Source organism: Cyanistes caeruleus, chromosome 4, assembly GCF_971803275.1.
Source record: "Cyanistes caeruleus chromosome 4, bCyaCae1.hap1.1, whole genome shotgun sequence".
Taxonomy (NCBI): domain Eukaryota; kingdom Metazoa; phylum Chordata; class Aves; order Passeriformes; family Paridae; genus Cyanistes; species Cyanistes caeruleus.
The window spans coordinates 59,816,905-59,842,240 of NC_141704.1; the positions used below are offsets into that span (position 1 = coordinate 59,816,905).

Below are 25,336 nucleotides of genomic sequence, written 5' to 3' on the forward strand. Positions count from 1 at the left end.
AACTCCTCTCTTTGGAGTTCTAGCCTGAAATTATAAGTCAGACCATTGACAAAAGACAACTGACCTGATTAGAAACAGGATTTCTTCCAGGAGTTTCTGCTGACTAAGGAAATAAAAGTTCAGGGCTGTTTAGCTTTGTGAAAAGTCCTCTCAGAAGCAGGCTGGGTTTAACTGCTTTAATGTGTGTTTGCTTTGGTTTCTGAATTGTAGTGCCAAACACGACAGAACCTGACTACAAATCCAAAGACTGGGTTTTCCTCAATTACACCTACAAGAGGTTTGAAGGGCTCACCCAGCGTGGCTCCATCCCTTCCTACATGAAAGGTGGGAAGTTGTGAAACAGAACACAACCCCCAAAGGAAATTACAAACACAAACCTCAGGTAGCTGCATCACCAGGCCCGCTTGGCGTTAGTTATCAACACATCGACTCTGGTGCGCATCGATTTCACATGGAAATTCTACAGGATTAGGATTTCTAAGACTACTACAGGAATTAGTTGGCAGTGCCAGCTGGCTTTTTTTTTTTTTTCCTTTTTTTTTTTTTTTTTTTTAATATTTGAATATTTTTGTTAACTCTATAATACAAAGGTACTGGAATAAAAGGAATGTGCATCCCTTTTTCTGCACTGCCTACATGTGGATAACGGTTAATTATGCCTCTCTGTACTGTGGCTTTGTTTGTACTGTAAACCATCTAATCCACCCAGGAGGGAAACATATCATTTGATGCAGCATTGTTGTTGTACTGCTCACCTGGTGGGGTTTAGATATGCAGTATAAAGAAAACTGTCCACATTTGCAAACCTCCCTGAGCAGTTGCTCAAGGGTGTTCCATTTGTGGTCTGCAGAACCCCCATGAGTATAGCACATGGAATTATTTTAAATAGCAGTGTCCTCTGGGCCTCCTTGTGTTCTGTGTGCCCTCTCTTGCCCCCAGTGCAGGACTTTATCAGCCCTTTATCATCATCCCTTTTGTCCCTTTTCCCACAGTGTTGTGGCAGTGAAGCAGTCCCTGTGATCTGTTTAGTGGTATTTCTGCATTAAATGATTGTTGGCAGTATTGCTGTTACAGGTGGTGATGCCTGACGGCAATTTCGGAAGAAAAAAAGGAATCTGAATAAAAAGTATCAATATTTTTAGCAGAAGGGAAGTGTTCTGATACAAAGTTTTAAGGAGATTGCAGAGTTTCCAGGAGTGCATTCCTGCCTCTGCTCTAAAGCAGATCTTTGAGCTGCCCATAATTCAAACACTTTCTTCTCTCTCTGCAAAATATGTTCCAGAGAAGTGATCAGATTGGTGCTTTTCCTTTTTTTTTTTTTTTCTCCCTGAGCAGCTGCAGGCAGAAGTGATGATCCTGCTCTGACCTCTTCAAAGTCGCAGCCTCTGCTCATGTAGAGAAAATGGAGTGTCCCACTAGATTCAGGCTCTCCAGTGGGCTCCTTTTCTTCCAGGATCTCTACCTGGCATGGCCATGGGATTAGAAGGGATCAGTTGAGCCCTGCAGCCCAATTTCCAGGGACCATCTAAATGTTCTTGTGGCCAGTCTGCAGGATGGTGACAACCTGACAGCTGAGCCAGGTCTTCCCATAGGCAGAAACAGAAGCAAAAATACATGTGCAGGCTCTGGTTTCGTTCATCAGCGCAGCAGCAGCAGTTCAGGACTGAGTTGTACTCCCTAAGCAGTTTGCAATTATCTGATCACTGGTGTCTTTCTCTGCCTGTACTCACAGCTAATCTGAAGGGCTTTGAATCTGTCAAAATACAGCAAAGATCTCTGCTGTCATTTTCTGGTCAAAAGAGATGTACAGCAATGAACAATTCCCCAGTGGCTGAGCAAGCAGAGTCACTGTTGCTGTTTCCCTCCTCTGAACACCAGTGAAGGGCACCCTAAAACCTTTGCAGCCTCCTCTGAGTGGAGCACAGGATGTTTTGGCATACAGCAGGAAAGATTCCACTGGACAGACTTTCGTAGCAATATGGAACCTACTGTAATAAAGCCATTAGAGAAATATTTATTGCTGTTAGGCACTATGGTATCAGCTGTTCTGAATTAGTTGTATGCTCTGAAAAACGTACTGGGATCTTCACCTGTTGCATAAGAGTCCATTTGCCAGCAAGATTTCTGAGCATCAGTGCCTGTGATGGACAGGTAGTCTTCTGTGATCCAGCCAGGATCCCTGATCCAGCCTTTCCTCCATGGTTTTGTCTCCCTTGAAGCATCTAATACCTGTTATTTATACCAAACAGTTTCAGTCCTCAGCTCCTCAAAGAGGAGTAGCCACTGCCTCAGGCCCATCCAGTGTTATATCAGAGCAAAGCTAAGCTGAGCTGCCTGAATGCTGGACTGAGGTGGGAGCAGCTCCTTGATCTTCCAGATGTGCTTTCCAGACCTTTCACTAATTAATGTCCCTGTACTGCTGCTGGGGCAAGGTCCTTAAAAATTCTCCAGTTGTTCTTAGCCTTGTCAGTGTGCTGAGGCTCAACCTGTGGCCATCCAAAGGCTGTACAAAAACAGTAACTCACTTTAATCCACCTTTCAAGCATTGTTCTGCTTGTGCCCCAACAGCTCCTGAGGCTTCTCAGGAAAGGAAATGCCTTTCCTAAGGTCTTGACTCCAAAATAGGGAAGGTCAGACAGAAAAAAAATCCTGAGTTGCAAACTTGGTCCCAAAGGACACTGCTATTCAAAACTATTTTCATTGGTTTTAATTTCCAGTCTCATCCATGGGGCACTGTGTGCACTGGAATTGGAATTCCTGCAAACACCACCTTTCAGAAGAGCACAGAAACCCCATTAACATGACCTACAAAGAAGTCTTTGCTCAAACTTGTTGAGACAAGCTCAGTTTCATGGAAACTGCAAATGCTCAGTGATACTGGTGATTTATTTTTTCCTGTGGGGCTTAGGGGAGGGCAGAGAAACACACACTTAATTTAAAGCTATCTATTAAACAACTATGTCTGTACATACTCACTGGTTTACAAACTCGGGAAAAAGCTCAACCCTTCTACTTGCAACACTAAAGATAATACTAATTTAAAACTGCAGATGATTAATCATATCAGTGCTCAAATAGGAGTTATATCCATAAGGAAACAGCCTGCAGCCTATCTAGCATAAACTCCTGTATTGTGGTAGTTGACTTTTAAATTTTTTTTTGTAAACATAGCATTATTTTAATCAATAAGTCAAGTTAAACAATATTAACTACTGCTTTTAGGATGATAGGGTTTTATTTTCAAGGTGAAACTGTGACACTGTAATGGGTTAAAGAGAACAGCAGGTTAATCTACACTGGCTTTCAAAAACAAAAAATGGAAGTGTAACATATCTTTAATTTTGTTATTTCTGTCCGATTCCTTTGGATGGTTGTGTGTTTTCCTTTGGCAATGTTTGTCACTGTGCCATTTAGTTTTCTTATTCTTGGAGTACCAAAGATCCTGAAATGGCTTGATGATTGCAACCATGTGAAAATTTATTTTCTGGAAGTATGTTTTGTTAAACTTTTGTTAAAACGTGAAATTGTGTATGCAAATTGTTATCACAGGTTTGCTGGGACATTTACCTATTCCAGCAGGGAAAACTTGAGTGCATCGATGGAAGTGGAGAGCCTGAATCCAAATTCTGGATCAGAATTCCCTGAAAGTGGGGAGGAGGCTTGGATTGGGAACTGCAGCTGAGCTTTTGCACTTTGTTCCATCTCCAGTCAGCATGAGTGAGTGGCCTTAGGTACAGGACATCAGCAGAGGTTGTTTCATGTGCAAAAGGAGTTAAAAACAAAATTGCCAGCATTCAGAAATCAAATCATGTTGATACTGAATTTGCACTGTTCAATTTGCCTTGCTGGAGAGTTAAAGAAGTGTTATTTTTATAGGTCAATTGTTCCTCACCTGAGCCGTTGGAGACAGCCTGGGATAAGGGCACCTGCTGGGGGGAGTTCAGCCGGGGCACCAGGAATGGGCACCAGGAACAGCACCCAGCTCTGCTGTCAGCTCCTTCCCCTGGTGACATTCCTTGCCCAGCAAGCAGGGAATGCTGCAGTCTAGCCCAGGTGATGCTTAGGAAGTGCTCTCACTTTCTCCATAACACGAGCAATTACAAGCGTTGTAACACACCGTACCTTGTCCTTTTACTGTTGGATCTCACAGCAGCTCGTTCTTGGAGTCAAAATGGTAACTGCTATATTTTTCCTAGACTGTTTCATTAGTTGTGGTTGGGAAAGTTACATAGAAGCATTATAAAAATTTATATGAGGCTTTTTACAGCATTTGAAAATAAATGTAGCATTCTTTTTGTAAAGTTGCAGTTTTCATTTCTTTCACCTCGGTGTACTGGATTTCTCTTCCAGAATGGGAGACATCTAAGGACTTGAGGTCCTATTTTGTGGATTCTCATCTTGAATTCCACAGACAATGAAACATCCCACTGTTGTTACACTCAATCAGAAAGCAGAGAAAGCAAATACTGTTTGATTTATCCCACCTGCAGTCACATGAAGAAGCTACCTCTCAAACGGTTACTGATCTTCTCCAGAGTCTTACCTCTCCCATAGGCTGTCATTTATCCAGGAAAGGCTTCCAGGGGCAGTTGTGTCCTTTCATCTATTATAGAAACCTTTCTGTCCTACTGTTCCACTTTCCCTGCCAAGTTCAGAGCAGTAGCAGAAGCAGTGAAAGTTGTATTACACAATGATCAGAGTGGAGCAGCTGAAAGCCAAGAGAAATGAGCAGACACTGCCTGGCCTTGTCTGGAGCGCTCCTGAGAAGAACAGGAGGCCTCCTTCCCTCCACTCCAGAATTGCTGCTCTCAGTAAAGGTAAAAATACAACAGAATTTTGCAAATTCTATTTAATGTGATCATCCTTTTCTTCCCTTGACTGTATATGATTGTATGGCAGAGCTACACATTATAAGGAAATACAGATTTAGTTCTTTACCTCCTTGCATTATCAAATCAGTTATTCCTCAGAAAAAGCACTTGAATGGCAAATACAAAGGCTATGCCTTCAGCATGATTAAGCCACTTTTTAACTCTTATCTTAGTTTAGGGTTTATAAGACATACTGCAAATATCTACGTTTTTCACTCCTTTGTTCTTGTATGAAGTATGCCTGGTACCTAAGCAAAACCATAATGCTTTAGGCAAAAAAAGGTTTTTTTCTGACAATCTTCCTAAGGGATGAGTATCCAAAACTGTCTGTCTTGGGAGTGAGGACAATAGTGGCATGCAGCTCTGGACTAGGCAAGGATGTGTTTGCAGTTTGGAAGGGCTGCCCAGGGAGGTTTGGAGTCTCCATCCCTGGAGGTTTTTAAGGAAAGACAGGATGTGGCACTCAGTGCTCTGGGTTGGGCAACAAGGTGGGGATCAGTCACAACTTAGACCCAACAATCTTGGAGGTTTTTTCCAACCTTCATGGTTCTGAGATTCCATTTCTCTAAAGTAATGTGATTCATCACACAAATAAATTGTAAATATCAGAGAGGTACTAAAATGCCTGTCCCATAACTGAATTTCACAGGTGAAAGTGGGTTTTAAAGTCCAGCCTGTGAGTCATGCTGGTTTCAGCTGTGCCAGGCTCTGCAGCGTGGAATGCCTGTTCCTAAAATCCACCAGGTTCCAGGTGCATTAATATAGGGACAGCTGAAGGGCAAATTGGTGTGTGTCACACACTGAACTGGCACCAGGGTTTGGACACTTCATCACTTCATCACTGTTGCAGTGGGTGTGAGAGGAAATTAATCTCTCCGAGAGAGGGAGTTCATCCCACCACCTCCTGCTCCTCCCAATGCCACTCCTCAGGTTATCTGAGGCCTTGGAGGTCCCTGTTCCTGGGGGAGATGGGGCACACAGGATTCAATCTCTTCGTGTTGAGGAGGAAACAAGCATAGGTTTCTCCTTTCCAACCAAGCCCCAGCTCTGCTAGGAACAGCTTGTTTCAGATCTGAACCAACCCTTGGTGGCACATCTTGTTTCCATACCAGCTGCTTTAATCTGTTTCTAGTGAGACACCATCTGCTGCGGCTTCTCCCTCCTCCAGGAATATGTGCTGACTCTCCATGCTGTCCCCAGGCAGTTCACTTCCACTGGCAGCAGCTCCTTCCCTTCCAGGTGCCTCTGCCCATCCTCCCTGCTCCAAAGACAAAACCTTTGCCCTTGTCTCTACAAGGCCTTGGAACTGAATAATGAGAGGGCAGCTTGTCAGCAGAGTGAACGCTGAGCCCTTGAAGCTGTTGTGTAAAAGTGTAGCCACAGCCCCTGCTCCACATCTTGAAAGAGAGACTGCATCTACAGAGAGAAAATGTTACAGACATGTGGAGCCTTCCTTCCTTCCTTCCTTCCTTCCTTCCTTCCTTCCTTCCTTCCTTCCTTCCTTCCTTCCTTCCTTCCTTCCTTCCTTCCTTCCTTCCTTCCTTCCTTCCTTCCTTCCTTCCTTCCTTCCTTCCTTCCTTCCTTCCTTCCTTCCTTCCTTCCTTCCTTCCTTCCTTCCTTCCTTCCTTCCTTCCTTCCTTCCTTCCTTCCTTCCTTCCTTCCTTCCTTCCTTCCTTCCTTCCTTCCTTCCTTCCTTCCTTCCTTCCTTCCTTCCTTCCTTCCTTCCTTCCTTCCTCCCTCCCTCCCTCCCTCCCTCCCTCCCTCCCTCCCTCCCTCCCTCCCTCCCTCCCTCCTTCCCTCCTTCCCTCCTTCCCTCCCTCCTTCCTTCCCTCCTTCCTTCCTTCCCTTCCTTCCTTCCCTTCCTCCCTCCCTCCATGCCAGGATATTCCCCCCAGCCATGTGTGGCCATACATGAAACTGACTGGAAATGGGAGCAGTGATTCACTGGGAATGCAAAACTGCAACAGTTTTGGACACTTCATTTCCCCAGTTATACTTCTGACTTCACTATGTCTATTTAATACTAGTGAATGATCTGATAAGAACTTCAGAGACTGTTTTGATCAGGACAGGGTGAAATCACTGGCAATCTAGACACACACCTAGATCTTCAGTCCAGCAGGCTTTCTTTGAGGTCTCCAGCTCCCACTGACGTCAGCAAAAGATACCTATCTAAAGCCCAAAGAAACCAGGAACAAAGATGGTCTTCAAAGCAAACTGGTTGCTGATGCCATGCTTTGGTGTTCCTTACAAATGAGACAATAAGATTTCACTATGTATACAACTCAGCTGGTTGAAAAGCAGCGTGTGGAGAGGAGGCCTTTTGGCTTCAAACCCTGGTGAGAAACTTGCATGGCACTGCTGCTGTTAAACAGGACAATATTACTTGGTTTTTAATAACCACAATCAAACTAATGCCTCAAGGAAACTCTGCAAAATGTGCAATTGATTTAAATGCCACTTTTAGGCTCTCATTAGGCACTCAGAAACTACCAGTTTCTGCCAGGAACAAAAAGGTTATTTCAAAACTGAAGATTATTTCGTTTTTAAAACAGAAGTAGCACCATCAACTCGAAAGACTTTGGGTTAAGAGACTTACAAGCAAGTGAATTATTTTGTGGGAAAAAACCTCGCCAGCCTGAACTCCAACATGAAGCAGGCACTTTGGAAAGCGTTAATCTTTTTGACTGCCTTTGATTTTGATAAAAAATCGCACACTAAATTACCATCCTGCTGGCTCCAATACTGAGATAAGAGAGGGGTAGCAAGTAAGATTCAGATGCTCTTCTCAAGTTAAGCTTGTTTCATCATGCAAGGAATTTGTCCATGATTCCCAGATGTCCAAGGCCAGAGTATATCCCTGTCACAATCCAGCTGGATACTGCAGAATATAATCCATGCTCCTGCTATTGTGCCAACACAGCACAGTTCATTGCTAGTGAGGCCTGTTTTGGTTTGTTTTTTTGCTTGTTTTCTGTGTGCTGTTTTTGCTTCTTTAAGGGGCTTCCATAGTAATTATTGAGCAAAAATAGTTTAAAGAGTTTATTTTTACTACTGGCCAATGACAGTATGATTATGCTATTTATATAATTTTTGAAGCAAAAGACACTCTAATTTGGAGAAGAACTTTTGCTTTAAAGTGACAGCAGATTTTACCCATACATAGACACAGAACTTGTAGCAAAGCCAGGAAATTGCTTGTGGTAAGCAATCTTAACAGTAATCCAGTGACCTTCAAGCAGAATAAAATACAAATAACAGACTGAAATATATTTAAAAAAAAAAAAATTAATTCTTGTAACTAGCTAACTTTATCGCATGTCCTCCACAAAGCCACACTTCATTCTGTAGTTTCAGCCATGTGAGACCACGGTCTGAGGGGAAACCATAAACATTTGTGTTCTGGGAGAGAAGGTTATGAAAAAAATCTCTGTTTGTACTTACAAACCTGAGTCACTTCAGTTTCCTACTATTAAGTTTCAGCAGAAAAAAGTTCTCTGGCTCACCCTGAGCAGTCACCTAGGGATGATTTTGTGAGCAGTAACACAAGGCACCCTAATAATGGAGAATGACTCCTAATGTTCCCTCTCCCAGATCTCATGAGTGAGGTGTGTGTGGGGCCAGTTTGGACCCAGCAAATACACAAAGAAATCCATATCTTCAGGACAGCATCTCCCACGTCCTGGTAAACAGCTAAGACATGCCATGCTTTGGAGGAAAAAAAGGAGGAATAATAAAGACACTTTAACTGCTCAGTCTCAGGCTATTATTTAACAGCCCTGAGGTTTGATTGTTATTTTTACCCCTTTAGCACATCGTTGTATAAGTTGTTTGGAGAAAAGAGGCTATCTGTGGCTTACATAAAGAGTCCTGTTCCCTATTTCATTGCTGAAAGCTACTCAAGAGAAAGTGCTCACCTTAAAATGGGGCAAAAATATCAAGTGTGGCCTACTCAAAATCAGTGCCTTACATAAACCGGAATCCTGCTCTGCCAATACTGGCGAATAACTGTGCTATAAAGACCAGTTACTGGCATGTATTAAAGGTTCAGCAAAGAGCCCCATAATCACCTTTGAATAAGAAATGAGTATAAAAATGATGTCTCAAATCTCTGTTAATGATCTGGCAGTGCTTTCTGTTTGTAGGAGTTATCCAAGTGCTGGGTGACATGACACTGACCATGGACAAGGAACACGACAGGCAGAAACACTGCCAAGGGACTGATCTGATTTTCTGACCTGGTGCCAAAAACATCTGCAGTGAATTGCAACTGCACTAAAAAATATGAAATAAAATGTGAATCAGGTACAGTAGTTCTGTTTCTAGTGAGTCAGTTAAAAAAAATAAATTTAAATGTCCTCATTAATGTTCTAATGTGAAGAGAGATTGTATTTAATAGCTGTTTATCTATTAAGCTTGTTAAAACAGTTTTGGGGAACTATTTAAATGTTTGAGCTTTATAACAACCACCATCTTCAGCTTTCTTTGGTTCCTGAGTCCCTGAAACATTTTCAGTCAGTGTGTCTGACTCACTTCTGAAATCCCCTTAACATTTGGGTGTCCACTGATGATGCAAACCTGGAGGAGGGAGCTCCCAGCTTCAAAACTGGGGCAAGACAGTATTTTAGCAGAACAAAAGATGATGTTTACGCTTCCTGGGAATAAATCCTTAGAAAATTTTCTCAGTATCAGTTGTGGTATATGAATAAAATAAGTGTACATTAGTGCTAATGGTTTTCTCAAAGACAACAAGAGCATCTTAACTCCTGGTTTTTAGCTCTCCCTTTTGTTTTTTATTTCATTTAGGGCAGAAAGGGTTTTTAATTCCTTCTGTTCAATGCAAACTCTGCAAGACCAACTGAACCCAGCATGATGGAGATATACATACATATATAAAATATGTATATGTATTATACACATATATAATTGCAGTAGTAACAGTGGGATTACATAAAACATAAAGCTTTAAAATGAAAAGTCAGATTTCCAAGGAAAAAAAGTACCTTATGAATAAGTGTACACTGAGACTGTCACAGAAGCACCATGGGATTTCTTCAACAGCATCTCCAGCTGGGTACCATGATTCCCTGGCCTATTCTCTGGAATATTCTGTCAGAGCCATGCACCCACTCCTTCCACGTGCTCTAATCCTTGCACTCTGCCACGGGCAAGATGCTGAACTGCCCACTCCCACACAGACAAGCAGCTTCCACATCAGATGGGAAATGTGTTGGGAGCTTCCAATTATAAAAGAGGTCACAAATGGAGTTCAGGATTTCATCTGAGAAACTATCCTCAACATTATAGTTGGGAGTTCTTCTTCCAGATCTGAAAAAAATGATTCCTTGTCTGCAGCTCTAAAGACATAAATTTCAACAACTTAGATACTGACTACTAGAACTGATGATGAGAGAACATAATATTCTCTGCAAAATATTACATCTACTTTTGCCAGCTCCACATCCCCATTACTAATAACAGACAGTTATTGTCTGGGAAAGCCCCCAGAACAGTGGGAGAACACTTGCAGAAGGAGCTTTCTCCACACATGTCATGAACCCTGTAGCTCTGACCTCACTGGTGAGCAGTACCAGCTGTACTTTAGGTTCCCTCATACCCAAGTTTATAGAATCACAGGGTATTCTGAGTTGGAAGGATCACTGAAGTCCAACTCTTGGCCCTGCACAGGCTAGGAGCATTGTCCAAACACTCCTGGAGCTCTGGCAGCCTTGGGGCTGTGACCATTCCCTGGGGAGCCTGTTCAGTGCCCCAGCACCCTCTGCGGGAAGAGCCTTTTGTGATACCCACCCTAACCCTCCCCTGACACAGCTCCCGCCATTCCCTCAGGTCATGTCCCTGGTCACACAGAGCAGAGATCAGGGCCTGTCCCTCCTCTTCCTCTCCTGAGGAAGCTGCAGAACTGCAGTGAGCTCTGACCTCAGTCTGCTCTTCCCCAGATGAACAGACCAAGTGCCCTCAGCTGCTCCTCGTGTGGCTTCACCTGCAGGCCCTTCACCATCATCTCCATAACCCTACTTTGGACATTCTCTGAGAGCTTTAGATTTTTCTTATATTGTGTTTCCCCAACAGAGAGAAGCAGCAGCTGTGCAGCTCATGGGGATGGCTCATGTTGGGATTTGTGTGCTTGAACAAAAGCCTCTACTGTCACAGCAAGTGGAACTGAGCGGGCACAGGCTGTGCCAGCGCAGGGCTGGACAGCGAGAGAGGCTCTGTCATGTGGAAGAGGCACTATTGAGGTTCATATGCATTGCAGAGGTTTCATTTCTGACTGGCTCTAGTGGGAAATGGAATTGGAACACACCAATCTTTTACAGGTGCACCTTGAAGTTTTTGTACAAAAGGAACACACCTCACTCACACCAACACTCCAGTGTGTGAACCGGAGCACCATGATGGGCAGGTTCACTCGAGAAGTGCATTCCTGGTACTGCCAAAACCCGGCTACAAGTCTGCTAACACAATTTGATACACTTGTGAAAGGTATCCCTACTTTATGCTACTTTGTACTGATAGATGTGACTGCTCTCTGACCACTCAGAGAGGCCTTTGCCAGCCAAAACTGCTCCAAGATCCTGATGCTCCCTCAGATGAAGCATCCTCTGTACAGCACCCAGAGAAAGAACACCAGCCCTGCCCAGCCTGGGGATGCGGGCAGGGCACTGGCCCAAGTGCTGACGAATGGGGAATATGTCAAGATTAAGATTAAGATGTCAGGACACTCTTTCATATAAGATCCTTGTACATTTCCAAGCCTAACCAGCAAGAATGGAGATCTAACCATTGGAAGGGGCAGCTGCCAGCATCCCTTACTCAAGGACATCCTGGAGCTAATGTATTTTAAGGATGTAGCAAATCAGTGTTGTATGATGTATCAAACAGATACAGATACATATCAGATGTATGTCTGTATATACATTGCTAACTTGGCAAAATACTCAAGGTCTATGTGTCAAAAAGACCCTGCCTAGGTGAAGACATGTGTAGAAGTCATCTGCATGGGAAACTTAAATGGAAAATCCTAAACAATCCTAAAAGAGGTGCTGTGCTTGGAAACTTACTCTGAATTTCCGTGTATAAATAATGGCATGAAAAGTCTGCTGGTAGTGCTTTGATTTGCGGTACTACCACAGAGCACCCAAGCTTGGGCAGCTCTGAAGTAAGCCCTCGGTGTGTCTCTCGAGTACTTGGCGTTGGCTGCACTTATAATCGAAGCTGTAGGGTGGCGGCACGCCGGGGACCGAGCCCGCTCTGGAGGGATTCCTGGAGGGATTCCGTGAGGGACTCCGTGAGGGGCTCGGGCGGCGCCGCCATGGCCGCACATCTCGCGAGAGGCGAGGCGGGAACACGGTGGGGCGGGGGCGCTGAGGGGGTGCAGCCCGAGCTCCCTCCCCGGCGCCGGCGGCTCCTCCTCTGCTCACCTCAGCTCACCCCCTGCATGCCGGCGGTGCCGGGGGCGCTGTGGAGCGGGGTACGGGGCCGCCCGCCATGGCCGAAGCAGGAGCGGGAAGCGCCGAGGGCGCCGAGGAGGAGCGGCGGGCGGCGGAAGGTGGGAGCGGGTCCGCCCCAGGAGCGGGCGGTGGGTGCCCCGTCTCCCTCTCCCCTCTCGCGCGTTGCTCCGTGCGTGGGGGGCGATGGCGGGTGCCGTGCGTGGGGTGTGTCTGCCTGTCTGTTTGTGTCTGTCTGTCCCTGTCTGTCTGTCCGCCCGCCTCGGTGATGTGGCACGGGCGGGTGTTGTTGTGGGGCTGGTGCCCCTGGGACACTGCCGTCTTTCCGTGAGGGCGCTCGGGGCTGGTCCTGAGCCCGGGGCCGCTCCGGGGCCGCTCGGGTTTATGTCTAATTCCCACCGGGCGCTACTCGCTCGCTGCTCCCGCTCAGTGGAGTTCAGTGGAGGTGCCTGGAGCGCCCACACGGAAACTCAGGATCATGGAATGGGGTTGGAAAAGACCTCTGGAGATGGTCCAGTCCCACCCCCCTGTGCCAAGGCAGGGTCACCTGGAGCAGGTGACACAGGAGCGTGTCCAGGTGGGTTTGGAATGGCCCCAGAGAGGAAGACTCCAGGCCCCCTGGGCAGCTGTTCCAGGGCTCTGCCACCCTCAGTGTACAGAAGTTCTTCCTCTCACTGAGGTGGAACTTCTCGTGTTTAGTTTGTCCATTGCTCCTTGTCCTGTCACTGGGTAGCAGTGAAAAGAGCCTGGCACCGTCCTCTTGGCATCCCCTGTGTAATGGTCACTGTGTGCTGTACTGCTGTGACAGATGTGTCATCGTACTGATGCTATGTGCACTAAAAAGCTCTGTTTCTTTGTTTTTTAAACTTAGCTGTTAAAGCTGTTACAGTTGTAGTTCACTGTTTCTGGTACACATATAGCCTTGCCTTCCTAAAACTCTAGTAGAATTTTTTTTATTTTTTTTTGGTAGGTAAACATAATTTAGTATTTAAGGTATAGTGATTCTGGCTTTTCTCTGTGTGTATATGTGTGTGTACTTGCGTGTGCCTGCCCACACTTGTATGGTGACCAAGGTTTGATCTTTCCTTGTTTTTAATCATAAGGTTTTGGTAGTAAATCAGGGCTGGTTGTAAACCACCAGCTGCTTGTGTTCCTGTTTGGAAATGAGTAGGGTGCTTCCCCTCTCTGAGGAAAAGGGAGTGTTTTGCACAGGCTGTGGGGAAACAGAAATGACCCAATCCCTCCTGAGCCATCACTGCAGTTCTGTGTAGTTAGCACCAATTCTTCTAGGTTTAGTAGTTGTTTTCTAAATGTCTCTTGGGTTATATGTATTTTAATGTGGGGTCCTGATTGTCTCAAATCTTTGACATGTTTCTGTCTGTGCTGCTTGATTGTTTAAACACTGTTGTAAAATTTTGTGGCAAATAATGTAGTGTTTGAAAACAAAGTATTGTTTGTGATTTTTTTTTAGTAGTGTTTTTGCAGTCTGATAAACTCTGCTTAAAACTTGAAATTTATTGTTTCTGTATCATGCATATACTGAAAGGGGAGAAAATCATCAAAATGAAGAAACCTCCAAACACACAGGCATTTCCATTTACAAGTACATTTGGGAAATCAATGAACCATAGGTTTTATGTTTTATTGTGAGTTAAACCCCCATCCCTGCTTTCTTCTGCTGCCTGTGTTTATACCTGTTCTTTTAGTGGATTTTAAAGAAACAAGTTTTGTATTTCTTTGTTTTTAAGACAAAAGTATCTGAATTGTTAGTGGGATAGGGTCACATTAAACTTTCCTCCCTAATGTTTTGGGGTTTTTTTTTGTTTTTTTTTTTAACTTGAGTGTGCGCCTTATTGTTGGTACATTTGCACATTATGAAAAACAAACTCTAAACTGGAAGTTCACATCCAATAATCAAATTCATTGTAAGAAGAAATAATTTGGTGGGTGATTTTGGAAGCAAATCATTGGGAACTTTTGAAAATCCCCTGTTTGGATTGCATGGCCAGCTAAAACAATGGAAGTTCTGCAGCTGACTTGATAGGAGTCAGCATTTTGCAATCATATGATTCCAAAACTTACAAGAAAACAACTGTCTACCATTCCTCCAGGAATATATAATTGGAGAGGATTTGTGGTTTGTTTTTTGTTTGTTTGGGTTTTTTTTTTCAGAAATGAGCTATGATATATGAGACTCCCGATTCCTATCAGTGCTTTCTACCTTTTGTGAACATGGAAGTGCCTAGGAAAGCAGGGTACCCTTTCCAGGCCCTGGGGAGGATCTTTTCATTAACTGGTTCCTGCCTTATTTTACTTTTTAATACACTAATAGCTTTGGCCAAATATTTGGTGTTTGAAATCTATTAAGCAAATGTGTATTTAACTGGTAAGTTGTGATTCTTGACTGCTTGTCTTCCAGGTGATGAAAATAAGTAAATATAGAAGCAGAGAGTAATCACTTGCCTGTGTTATTATTTGATTTAAATGTCCATAATTCAGAGTGTTTTAATTTTTCCTTTTTTCATTTTGTGAGATTAAAATCAAATCCAATGTTCTTAACATAGAAGAGTTTATTCTCTGGATGCTGTTGTTCATAAGATGCTTTCATTACTGAATTCTCTGTATCTTGTTCCTGCATTACACATACTTATAAAAATTAGGGAAAAAATAATCTGCTTTAGTTCATACATTTCTACTATTTACAGAATTTCATTCCAAAGATTGTTGTCCCAGTTTTCAATAAGAGGTACTGTAGGTGATGATCTTGATGCCAGACTTGCTGTAAGTAGTTTGAAGATGCTTTTCCATCGCCTATTTTAAAGGTTTAAACTAAATAAATTCAGATAAATATTTAGTACAACTCTCAGCTGTGTGTCGAAAATATGGTTCTTTGTTTTATAGGTGTTCAGATGTGCAGGACCTTAAACTGATATCACAGCACCTGTAACTTTCTTTCTCATGCACTACTTATGTGTGTAGGCTGTGTGTGTTGCTTTCACACTCTCTAATGAATATCTGCAGCAAGAATTCATTAAAATAAAGTTTTAGAAAAGTAACTCCACAGTAAAATAAAACAATTTATATGGCATGGAGTTATTTGCCACTGTCAGTGTGAAGCCATTCCCCCATGTCCTGTCACTCCAGGCCCTTGTCAAGAGTCTCTCTCCATCTTTCCTGTGGGTTCCCTTCAGGCACTGCAAGGCCACAGTGAGGTCACCCCAAAGCCTTCTCTTCTCCAGGCAGAACAATCCCAATTCCCTCAGTCTTTCCTCCCAGCAGAGCTGCTCCATCTCACATCCTAAAAACAAAAACAAAAAACCAAAACAAAATACAAAAAAAACCCCACAAAAAAAACCCCAACCAAACAACCCTCCCCCCCCTCCCCCCCCCCCAAAAAAAAACAAAACCATGTTGATTGTGACAGAACTTTACAATCTAAAAGGAACTGCTCTGGCTGGGGTGCACAACCCTCAGGTACCACTTCATGCTCGTTTCTACCAGAATTTGGAGGTCTTCAAACTTGGCAAAGCTCAAATTCCTAGCTGAAGGGGTTTGTGCATACCAGGTACATACCTTTGGAAAATACACATTTTTAGAAGTCTGTGGTATCTGTGATCTTAGAAATCTGAATTCAAAGCAGCCTCTTTCTTCTCCTTTTCTTTGAAAGTATTTCAAATTAGGAAGCTGGATTAAAAGTTCCTTATTTTTGGAAAGGTTGTGCCAGTGTTAACACATTATTAATTTAGTTAGCTGCAGAGCTGCCACATTTCTCCAAGTCTCACTTATTCCCAGACTATGGAAAGTGTCACCATAAGCTTTATAAATGTACTTCAATGACATTTTATTTCAAGCCCATTTTGCTGTAATATCTTGGTAGCTGAATTTGGATGTTCTTTTTTAAACTGGCTAAATGAGAGCTGACTGACAGCCCTTTTAATTAATTAGTTAATTAATACTACATGACTTTTATCTTCCTGATGATTTTTGGATTGCTAATATGTATCCTGTACACCTAGAGAGAAAAGCTAACCTTGCTGGGGGTGAGTGGTCTTGAGGTAGTGCATGATTAGGCCAATAATTTGGAAAGCCTGTCTTGGGCTTGAACTTGTTGCAAGTGATGTAAACAGGTGCTGTCTGTGGTGTTATGTTTTAAGAATTGTGTGATATTTCTGTACTTGGGGTGGGTTTCATCTCACTTATCTTTAGATGTCCAAGTCTGAGGCAGTTTCTTTGGTCCCTGTGTAATTACTGACTAGGGATAGGCACTCTTGGTCTGTATCTCATCTAGCCAACTGTAGGAATCTATTTTAGATTGAGATGAATCACCCTAGAACTGTTTTATTTCATCTAGCCAAATGTAGGAATCTATTCTGGGGAGAGATGAATCACCCTAGAAATGTCTTCCTCCCTCCAAGAGGGACCAGAATGGCTACTTCAGATGTGGACATCATTATTGGTTCCGATGAATCTCCCTTTTTATGGCTGATGGAGTTTGGCCATAACCTTTTCTAAAAGCTCATGTTTGCTTAAGAATTGAAAACCTTAAAACTGTTGGTGGAGAAAACAGCTCAGGAATGTGGCATGGGATTAGAAAATACTATTGTCAGTAATTAGAAAAATGTGAGGTCTCCCCAAGCCTTGTTTCTCGATGCATTGCATGGGATTGGCACGGAAACTTTGCTGACAGGAATATGGCTGCTTTTATTTGTCTTTATATCTCCCCCCAAAACAGCTGTTTCATGCAGCTCCTTTGCAGTTGTTCCCTTCTTTGCCAGCTCCTTGGAGGCTCCAATTATTGTTTCTTTTCCATGCAGGAAAACACAAGAATAGGGGATGCTCTTGTTATGAGAAATATATATTGATAACCATCCCTTCAATATTTTGTTTGCACGATTATGAAATACACTAAAAAAAGTGTTGGACTAGCAGTTTTTTTAATTTCTGATACACTTACTGGGAAAGAGCTATTTTCCATGTATTTGTGCTCTTTGGGTGGTCTTTGCTTTTTCACAGAGGGAATAATTCCTGTGGAGGAGTTCCTGAATTATTCTCATTATTTTCATATGTCCCAGTATGCATAATACACTTTAAAAATAATTTTGATTTTTAATATAGATAAGCATATAGGCTTAATGCTGAGAGACAGACATAGATTATAATAGAAATGTATTTGAGGAACTGTTCACTTGCCATTAAAATCTGGTTATCTGTATTCCAGGGCATTAGCAATGGAATGAACAGTAATACAAATGTCATTTCTCAGCTGGAATTTTATTTGGCTTGCAAACCAGACTCGTTTAAGTAAGTTAAGCCTTTAGGGTGATGAAACAAAACATCTCTAGTTGACTTAAACTGTTTCTAGTAGTTTTAGAATTTACTAATGATTTCGGTTTTATAGAAACATCAATTTGTAATGAAGATGTGTCTTTCTGGATATTATTTTTCATGAAGCAAGTGTGCTATGAAATTGGGCATTATTTCATTTTGCTTCATGTATGTTTAGAGGTGTTTGTTTTGATATCAGTGGTATGAAAATAGTCACAGAAAATGCAAGTATAGGAAATTCAGCCAGATGCTCAAATGACACTTAAAAATATAACTTTTTCCAATCATAGAAGCCCACCCTTCTATTGTTATTGGGGTACATTATCTGTACCTGTTAAATCCTTTTGCCAGGTCTCCCAAAGTGGTGTAGCCAGAGAGGGAAAGAAGTCTTCCATCACAGCCTACACAAGACTGGGACACTCTCCAGGGAGAGAATGAGCACCCTGGAATCACCCAGTATCGTAATGATGGCTGTTATGGAGCCCTCAGAGATTATTTTCCATCACCCTTCCTGAAGCTTTCGAAGCTGCCTTGGCTTTAGGAGCTGTTTCTGCCCACTTCTTGCTGAGTGAGTGATAGGTATTAAAAAGATGTTCTCTCTTCTGTTAAACTCCACATAATCACTGTTCTATCATGCTTGGTTGTTCTGAAGCTTTAAATTTATTTCTCTATTTGTTTTCTTTTCCATTGTTGATGGGGGTTTGGGTTTGGTTTGTGGGTTTTTTAAGAAAATATATATATATATAAAGATTATAAGCTGCATGCTGAGCATGTCAGGGATCAGTACAGATTCTTAACCTTATATTCTTGTCCAAGATCAGCCACCCCTTGGACTGGCATTTAGTTTGTCCCAGGGATAGTGTTAAATATTTAATTTATCACCTAATAATTGCAGTGTAGAAGTTCTTAATAGGTCCCTGTTACTGGTAATCCAAGCATATTTTGTTTTCTCAGTTAAGAATAACAAAAATGGGTGTTGTTAGTAAAGGAAGAATAGATAAGTGCAGTATCCAGAATTTGTTTCTTGTGTGTGAGGGGAAAAACATAGCTGTTTAATAATATTGAAGATAAATTGGAAGACCTGTAAAAGAGGCCTTGGATTTTGTTCCTTTAAAGGGAAGTGTTTGGAAAGCAGGCTGGCCATCTGTGTGCAGAGCAGTATTTAGGTCAGTGGGTCTGTGCTGTCCTGCTTTGTTCCAGGACGAAAGGATCAGTTGGGCTGAAGGCATTCTGGTCTTGAAACCATGTAGGTTGCTGTTTAGTAAGTACTCTTTTATGAATATTCATCAAGACTGATTATACTTCAATAGCTTAATCAGGAATTATAGGATGCTGTCACCTGGACAAATTAAAACTGCTCCTTTTAAATAAACAGTTCCTTTGGATCCATCAGCATTTTTTGTTTGTTTTGGAATAGTGTTAATAACAAATATAAAACAATTTTAGGGAGACTCATCATAAAAATATTTCAGACATCTACCACTGTCCTATATAAATACTTATAGTAGTATAAATACTTATTGTGTAGTTTCTTTTAATATATTTTTAAAATTCCTAATTGTGATGTGTATTTGAAATAACTAGATTTTTTTTCTGTTGCAGATGTCCAGGGGTTGTCACTTACTTGTCAAGTATTTGCTGATTCTTTCTTTCCACCTCTTTTTTTGAAACTTCCTGTGTGACTTTATGAGTTAAAAAGCTTTCTAAAATAAAGCAGGGGCTGACTTTGTGTTGTCTGATTTGATAGAGGGAGGATTAGTGGAAGACCAGGCAAGCTGTTGTTGGAGTATTAGCCTATTTTCATTTAACTCTCTAGAGGTGTATTCCAACACCAAATGAAAACCTAGAAGGTAATTTTTCTGTTGTGAGATCTATTTACATTTAAGGGGGAAAAATACCATTGGTATCCTTGTTTTACACGTTTCTACATTTTTGCAAACAGCACAGATGCTAAAAAAAAGAGAGAAAGCTCACAGGAAAGCATCCAATTTTTCTTCTTGCTGGATTTTCAAGGTACTTCTCTTGGTTTTTGGTCCCTTAAATGACATCTCTTAATCTCTCATCTGTCCCCACTGGCACATGAAGCCTAAAGGAGTTCCTGCATTTGCTGAAGCAGAGTTAATTCTGGCTCTTTTCCTAAACATCAGCTGGGTGATTCTTTGTGATAGCTGTGTTGAGGCAGAAAAACAGTGTAATAGTGCTTATGTTCCTTGAGACTGTTCTTCTTTCCCAGTAGGTTGCTAGGATTCCTTTGGCTTGTGACTTCTCTTCTGTCCTTCCCAGAAACAACAGTTTTCCTTAAGAGGAGAATTGTGAAGGGAACTTGACAAGTTTTTGAGACTCTTCCAACTTCTATGACAGATGTTCTCTGTAATTGTGGACTTTATGTCAGGAATATGATGATAGCAAACTTGCATTTTTTGGATATCCCACTTGATTAAAATTCATAGTTCACATATATTTTTAATGTTTAGTTTGAGCCACAGTGTTTGGATCTCCTGACAAATGGCACAGCTGGTGATTTTTGCAGCAGGATGTCTGAGGTGCTGGGGGGTTTAAGTGCAAAGGTTGTGTGAGAGGAGAGCTGGTTTATATTGCCTTGGCGTGTTGATTGGCTTGGTGAGATCATTGCAGCACTGTGGGAGGGTGGTGCACTCTTTACTGGACTTGGCTTTGCAACCTTGCAAGCAGTGCAGCCTTGGTTTTTGTGTCAGAGACACAGAAGCTACACACAGACAACTTTTTGTCACAATGAGGATGAGAATGGATGCACAGTGATGAAGCTCTTGCTGGACACTGAGCCTTTATTCTCACTGACAGATAAATTCTCCGTGGATGGGAGCCCCTGCATTCCCTGTGGAGTGCCCAGCCTCATGAATCCAGTCACTAAACCTGCCACCACCACGTCTTTCAATGCTGCTGTGCCTGACATTCCAAGGAAACGCAAGGGAAGTGATTCTGATAACCAGTAAGTGAATCAAATCTCTCTGTGTCAACCTAAATCTGAGGCATTCATCTGATATTTATGCAATGTGGTCATTGTCTTTCCTTTTTCTTTTCCTTCCACCTTTCTAATCCTCTTTCCTTTGTTTATTACCATTATATTTACAATGTCTTCCAAATGTATTCTTTGAGAGTCTCCAATTATTAAAAATAGAAAAAATAATCTTTATGTCTAAGTGATATATGTAGGATCCTGTAATGCCTTTTCCTGGCTTGAAGTATCTAGATAATGTGTCTCTAATACTGAAATTTCAATCCTAATTTAAGTTTTTTTTTTCTCACTCTTTGCCTACTAGTAAAGGCAAATTCTTAAGCTGCTTGAAGTCTCCCAGGAACATACTAGAATTTTACCTTCAAGCAAGAAACAAGATAACTGGTTAAGTTTTTTGATCTAGAACTGCTGCTTCAGTGACCAAAGCAGCCATTTCCTTAGATGTGGAGACAGACCTGTGACCTAAAAATGGGGACTGTCCTCTTGTCAGTCCTAGTGCTCAGTCTTTTTAAGTGGGTCATACTTGACTGCTGAGGTGACACTGTCAACTGTTTTGTCCTGTTCTGTAACTGCCAAACAGATGCCATTTAACTAAAAAAGTGAGCTGTTCAAAGCTATGTAAATCAGAAGTAAGGGACACAAGGCACTACAAGGATCTCCAAACTAGTGTGGAAAATCCATGCTTTAAAGGTGGGGAGTAGGAGATTTACAAGTATTTGTGATTATTAAAGCAATTTCTTTAATCACTGTGTCTTCCATATGTAGTCCATTAATCTACAGAGTGTAGCTGTACTGTGGGCATTGATGTAATTGTCGACTTGGGGGTCATGATCAAGTGTATCACGTGAATAACTGAAAACTCCAGCAATGTTAGTTTCTGGGGAAAAAAAAGTGTCACCATTCTTTTTCAGTAGCACTTGTTGATTTTTATGTGTTCAGTAAAAGTGTTGGTTCCTCAGTAATGTTTCCCTGAAGTTTGGATCTCTGATAAAAAAAATTAATGTCCAAGTTGAAAAATTAATTTTAAAAGTACTGACATATAAGAAGTAGTAACTAAGTTCTAAGATTAATAATCTTGCTGAAGAGAACCAATCAAGTGGAGTTACCATTGAAATTTTTCTGTGACTTTTCTTTTTGGGTCTATCAAGTCATCTTACTGTGCTTCAAACTCCATTTTGCTTACTTTATGACCTGTTCCCGCAGGGATGTTTCTGCAGTTGAAGTTGATGGTGATCTTCAGAAAAGGTACTTTTTATGAATGAATCCATTTCTGTTTTGAGTTCTGTGAACTTGTCACACTTTGCTGTTTGGCTGGATGAGCTGTGGGGTTCCTTGAGGAGTGCTTCATCCCAGGGCAGGTGTGTGTACAGCACAAGGGGATCAACATCCAGCTAAGGAACAGGATGGACAGTTCCATCCAATGTTAAAGGTTCCTGATAGTTCTTTCTATGATGATGCTCTGCTTCCAGCTCTGCCAAACTTGTTAGTATTGAAGTTTAGAATGGAAAGGAGTGAAAAGTATAAGTTCAATAAGAAGACTTAGGGAGGTGGAGGAAAGCTCTTATATTCTTCCAGGACTGGTTAATGTAAACATTTTTGTTTGGTTGTTTTAACCCTTTAAAGTGCTTTTTAAGTTAGAACTGTAATAACTATGTTAAAATAATGCTGTTACAAGGTGGCTGTGCAGCATAGCAAACCCTTTGTGGAATAGATGTGCCAGGAGGGTTACATGATTACTTTGTTGCATTTTCTTTTTCTGTATCTGGATACCTTACTTGGGTAATATTTGTTTGTAGGGAGCCATGCAGTGTTTGTATAGAATAGGCTGTTTCCCATCCCTGTGATGACCATCCAGCCCAACTGCCTGAGCACTTCAGGGCTGACCAAAGGTTAAGGCATGTTGTAAAGGGCATTGTCCAAATGCCTCTTAAACACTGACAGGCCTGGGGCATTGACCACCTCTCTAGGAAGCCTGTTCCAGTGTTTCCCTACGTTCTTGGTACAGAAATGCTTCCTAATGTCCAGACCTTCCCTGCACAGCTCTCAACCATTCCCTTGTGTCTTAACCTTGGATACCTGAGAGAAGAGCTCAGCACCTCTCTCTTCCCCTCCTCAAGAGGCTGCAGAGAGCAAGGAGGTGGCGTCAGCCTCCTTTTCTGCAAACTAGACAAATCAGGAGTTCTTGGCCGCTCTCCACAGGACATTCCTTCTATCCCTTTCATCAGCTTTGTTGCCTTCCTCTGAATTCATTCAGGGACCTTCCCATCTTCACCAAACATCTTCTCACATTTTGGGGCCCAGAAGTGCACACAATATTCAAGTGAAGACACACCAGCTCTGAGTACAGCAGAATAATCACCTCTTTGCCCATCTGGTGTTTGATGAGCTCAGGATGTGGTTTGCCCTCTGGCTGCCTTAAACTGGGCCTGCTACATCCAGCACTCCCAGGTCCCTTTCTGCAGGGAAGTCACTCTTTGGTGTATAGCTTAAAGGGTGGTGTAAAAATCTTTCTTTGGGGTTGAATTGGTTGTTTCTTCGTGAATTTTTTCCATGATGCTCATGATGGAAAGTATGACTAAAAAACCTCCTTTTCTGCCTTTAAAACATTTGCTTCCATTTTAGAAAAAAATGGGGAAGTATATTTAAAAAATCAATGGAGAAAGTAGAAAAAAGCTGCTATTCTTTATTTTTTCTGATTAATACCTATTCTGTCCTTTCTAGTACCAATTAAATATACCCACATGATAGCCACAAAGTGGAATTCCACCCTGTGTTCATGTAGTCAAGGTAGTTTTAATTTAGCTATTCATATCAGCACACCACAGCTGTTAGGACAGAGGCTATAAAAATCCATTGAAGGATGGGATGGATTGCTTGAGCAGCAAATTTGTGCTAGATTTTTTCCCTAAGTGGAGCTCCTGAGGGAGAAAGTAAGTTAAATAATAGGGCACATGCTGCATTGCAGCTTGTCTGGCTCCTCCTTACCTCTTCTGTTATGGTCAGAGAATGTAAATTCAGTTGGAATTCACAGTATATGGATATTTCTGGTAAGTTTCTTTTAAAATTGAAGGAAAATATTAGTTATTGCTAACCCATCTAAATTGGAACCAATTTCAATGAATGAAAGTCCTGGAGTATTGTGGGTCAGACCTTCTCCTGTGTCTGGGTTTATCAGACTGTCTAGAAGATTGCTGGGGTCCAGTGAAATACCAGATTCTGCATTTTTAATTTGGTTTTTGGATCCTCACTGGGGTCAGTGCTCAGTTACAGGTAGCAGCAGCTTTTGGCACCTTTCCTCAAGCTCCAAGGATCCTCCTGCTTCTGTTTACTTATGGGAGACAGCTGCTGCCTGTTTGGCCTTTCCTCTTGATCCTCATGGTACCAAGGCCATAAACTCTTCCCAAAGAGTGGGGAACAGTGCAGTGCCATAGGAAAAAAAACCTTGTTGCCCTTGTTTGAATCATCCTTTATAGTTTCCTGTTGCAGAGTGTTTATTGTGCTGCAGACACTTATGACTGTGTTTCATTTACAGTTTTATTACTTTATGATTTCCCAGTCATTGCTTAAGTTTTTTGATTTTTATTAAAATATAAACTAGGATAGCTTATTTTATAATTTGACAATAAGATAACTAGAAATAAAACATAAATAGATAATCTCTCATATAAAAATTGAAACAAAAAATTAAAATCAAGTCTAGTCTTAAATTATTTGAATGTTCCAATAATGTTGTTGTCTCCAGAATGAAAAAGGCCCCATAATTATGAAATCTCCCTTTAATATGTTCACACAACTGTGAATATTGCCAGTTGTGCTCTGGTCTCTTTCTGTTATGCATCACTTGCTAGGTCAGTTATGATTTAGAGATTTTGTGGGTTTGCTTTTGCCGGAGCCACAGTTAATTTGTAGCATTTTCTGGAATTTGTGGGAGGAAAGAAGTGCCTAGTATTAAATATGTAATGTAAAACCCTGTATTTTTTTTTTCTAGGAGTGAAGATGAAGAACATGTTAAAGTAAAAGACTTCAGGTACTAATTTTCAATAGCAATACATTTTGTTTGTGAATACTGAGATTCACAATAGTAAAATATGAGTTTGTGGGTAATACGCATTAAAACTATCCAATATTTTTCCCTGCTACTATCAAACTATCAAAAACTATCAAAGCTTTTCCTTTTCCCTGCTAAATGTATAGTAATTTTTAAAGCCCCCCTAAGGGTTTTATTCGCTAATAATTTTGATAAAAGTTACTGCAGGATATCTCAGATGGTTTAGCAAAAACATACGGTTGAAGTTTTTAAGGTGAGAATTAAATGCAGTACCCCCAAGTCATATATAAGGAGCTGATCCTTCATCTGTATGAATTTGAGAACTGTTTTTTCCAGATTTGTCTGCTTCTGGAGGTATTTAGAATTTATTCCACATGAAAGTGGATTTGGCTAAAGCACAACAAAGATTTCTTTTTCTAGAACAAGCTCTTATATAGGGACTTATTCAAGTTTCACCATTGAACTTTGAACTCATATAAACTGAAATTCACCTAGTGCACTTGCAAGATTTGAAATGTTGTGTGACCACAGTTCAGCCAAACAAATATTTTAAAGTACAGACAAGCCACATAGTAAAACCAGAGCTGTGCTGTAAAGTCGATTTAAAAATAAGTCTCTCACTTTTCCCATG

The 25,336-nt window shown here is 41.6% G+C and overlaps 2 protein-coding genes and 1 long non-coding RNA gene across 11 annotated transcripts in view; 2 read left to right on the forward strand and 1 right to left on the reverse strand.

The window, feature by feature from the left end:
* Positions 1 to 4,301, forward strand: part of STK38L (serine/threonine kinase 38 like) — a 45,678-nt gene extending 41,377 nt beyond the window's left edge. For all 4 annotated transcript variants that reach the window (XM_086885037.1, XM_086885039.1, XM_086885040.1 and 1 more), the window contains exon 14: positions 211 to 4,301. In XM_086885037.1, coding sequence (XP_086741163.1) covers positions 211 to 338 — 128 coding nt within the window. In that variant the 3' untranslated portion in view covers positions 339 to 4,301. The remainder of the gene's footprint in view (positions 1 to 210) is intronic.
* Positions 3,211 to 12,282, reverse strand: LOC111929795 (uncharacterized). Its single transcript, XR_015285694.1, has 4 exons — positions 11,951 to 12,282; positions 9,875 to 10,199; positions 6,974 to 7,117; positions 3,211 to 6,287 (listed from the first exon to the last, which is right to left on the reverse strand). It is a non-coding gene; the product is annotated as an uncharacterized LOC111929795 (long non-coding RNA).
* BMAL2 (basic helix-loop-helix ARNT like 2) overlaps positions 12,221 to 25,336 on the forward strand; it is a 32,043-nt gene continuing 18,927 nt past the window's right edge. For 2 of the 6 annotated variants that reach the window (XR_015285691.1, XR_015285692.1), the window contains exons 1-4: positions 12,264 to 12,438; positions 20,483 to 20,630; positions 21,861 to 21,902; positions 24,646 to 24,684. Coding sequence is in view for 4 of the 6 variants with exons in the window: in XM_086885036.1 (XP_086741162.1) it covers positions 12,328 to 12,544; positions 20,483 to 20,630; positions 21,861 to 21,902; positions 24,646 to 24,684 (446 nt within the window). In the remaining 2 variants the exon portion in view is untranslated. Of the gene's footprint in view, positions 12,545 to 19,264; positions 19,513 to 19,604; positions 19,676 to 20,482; positions 20,631 to 21,860; positions 21,903 to 24,645; positions 24,685 to 25,336 lie in introns of those variants that run through there. The other 4 variants (XM_086885035.1, XM_086885033.1, XM_086885034.1 and 1 more) reach the window with 4 other exon arrangements.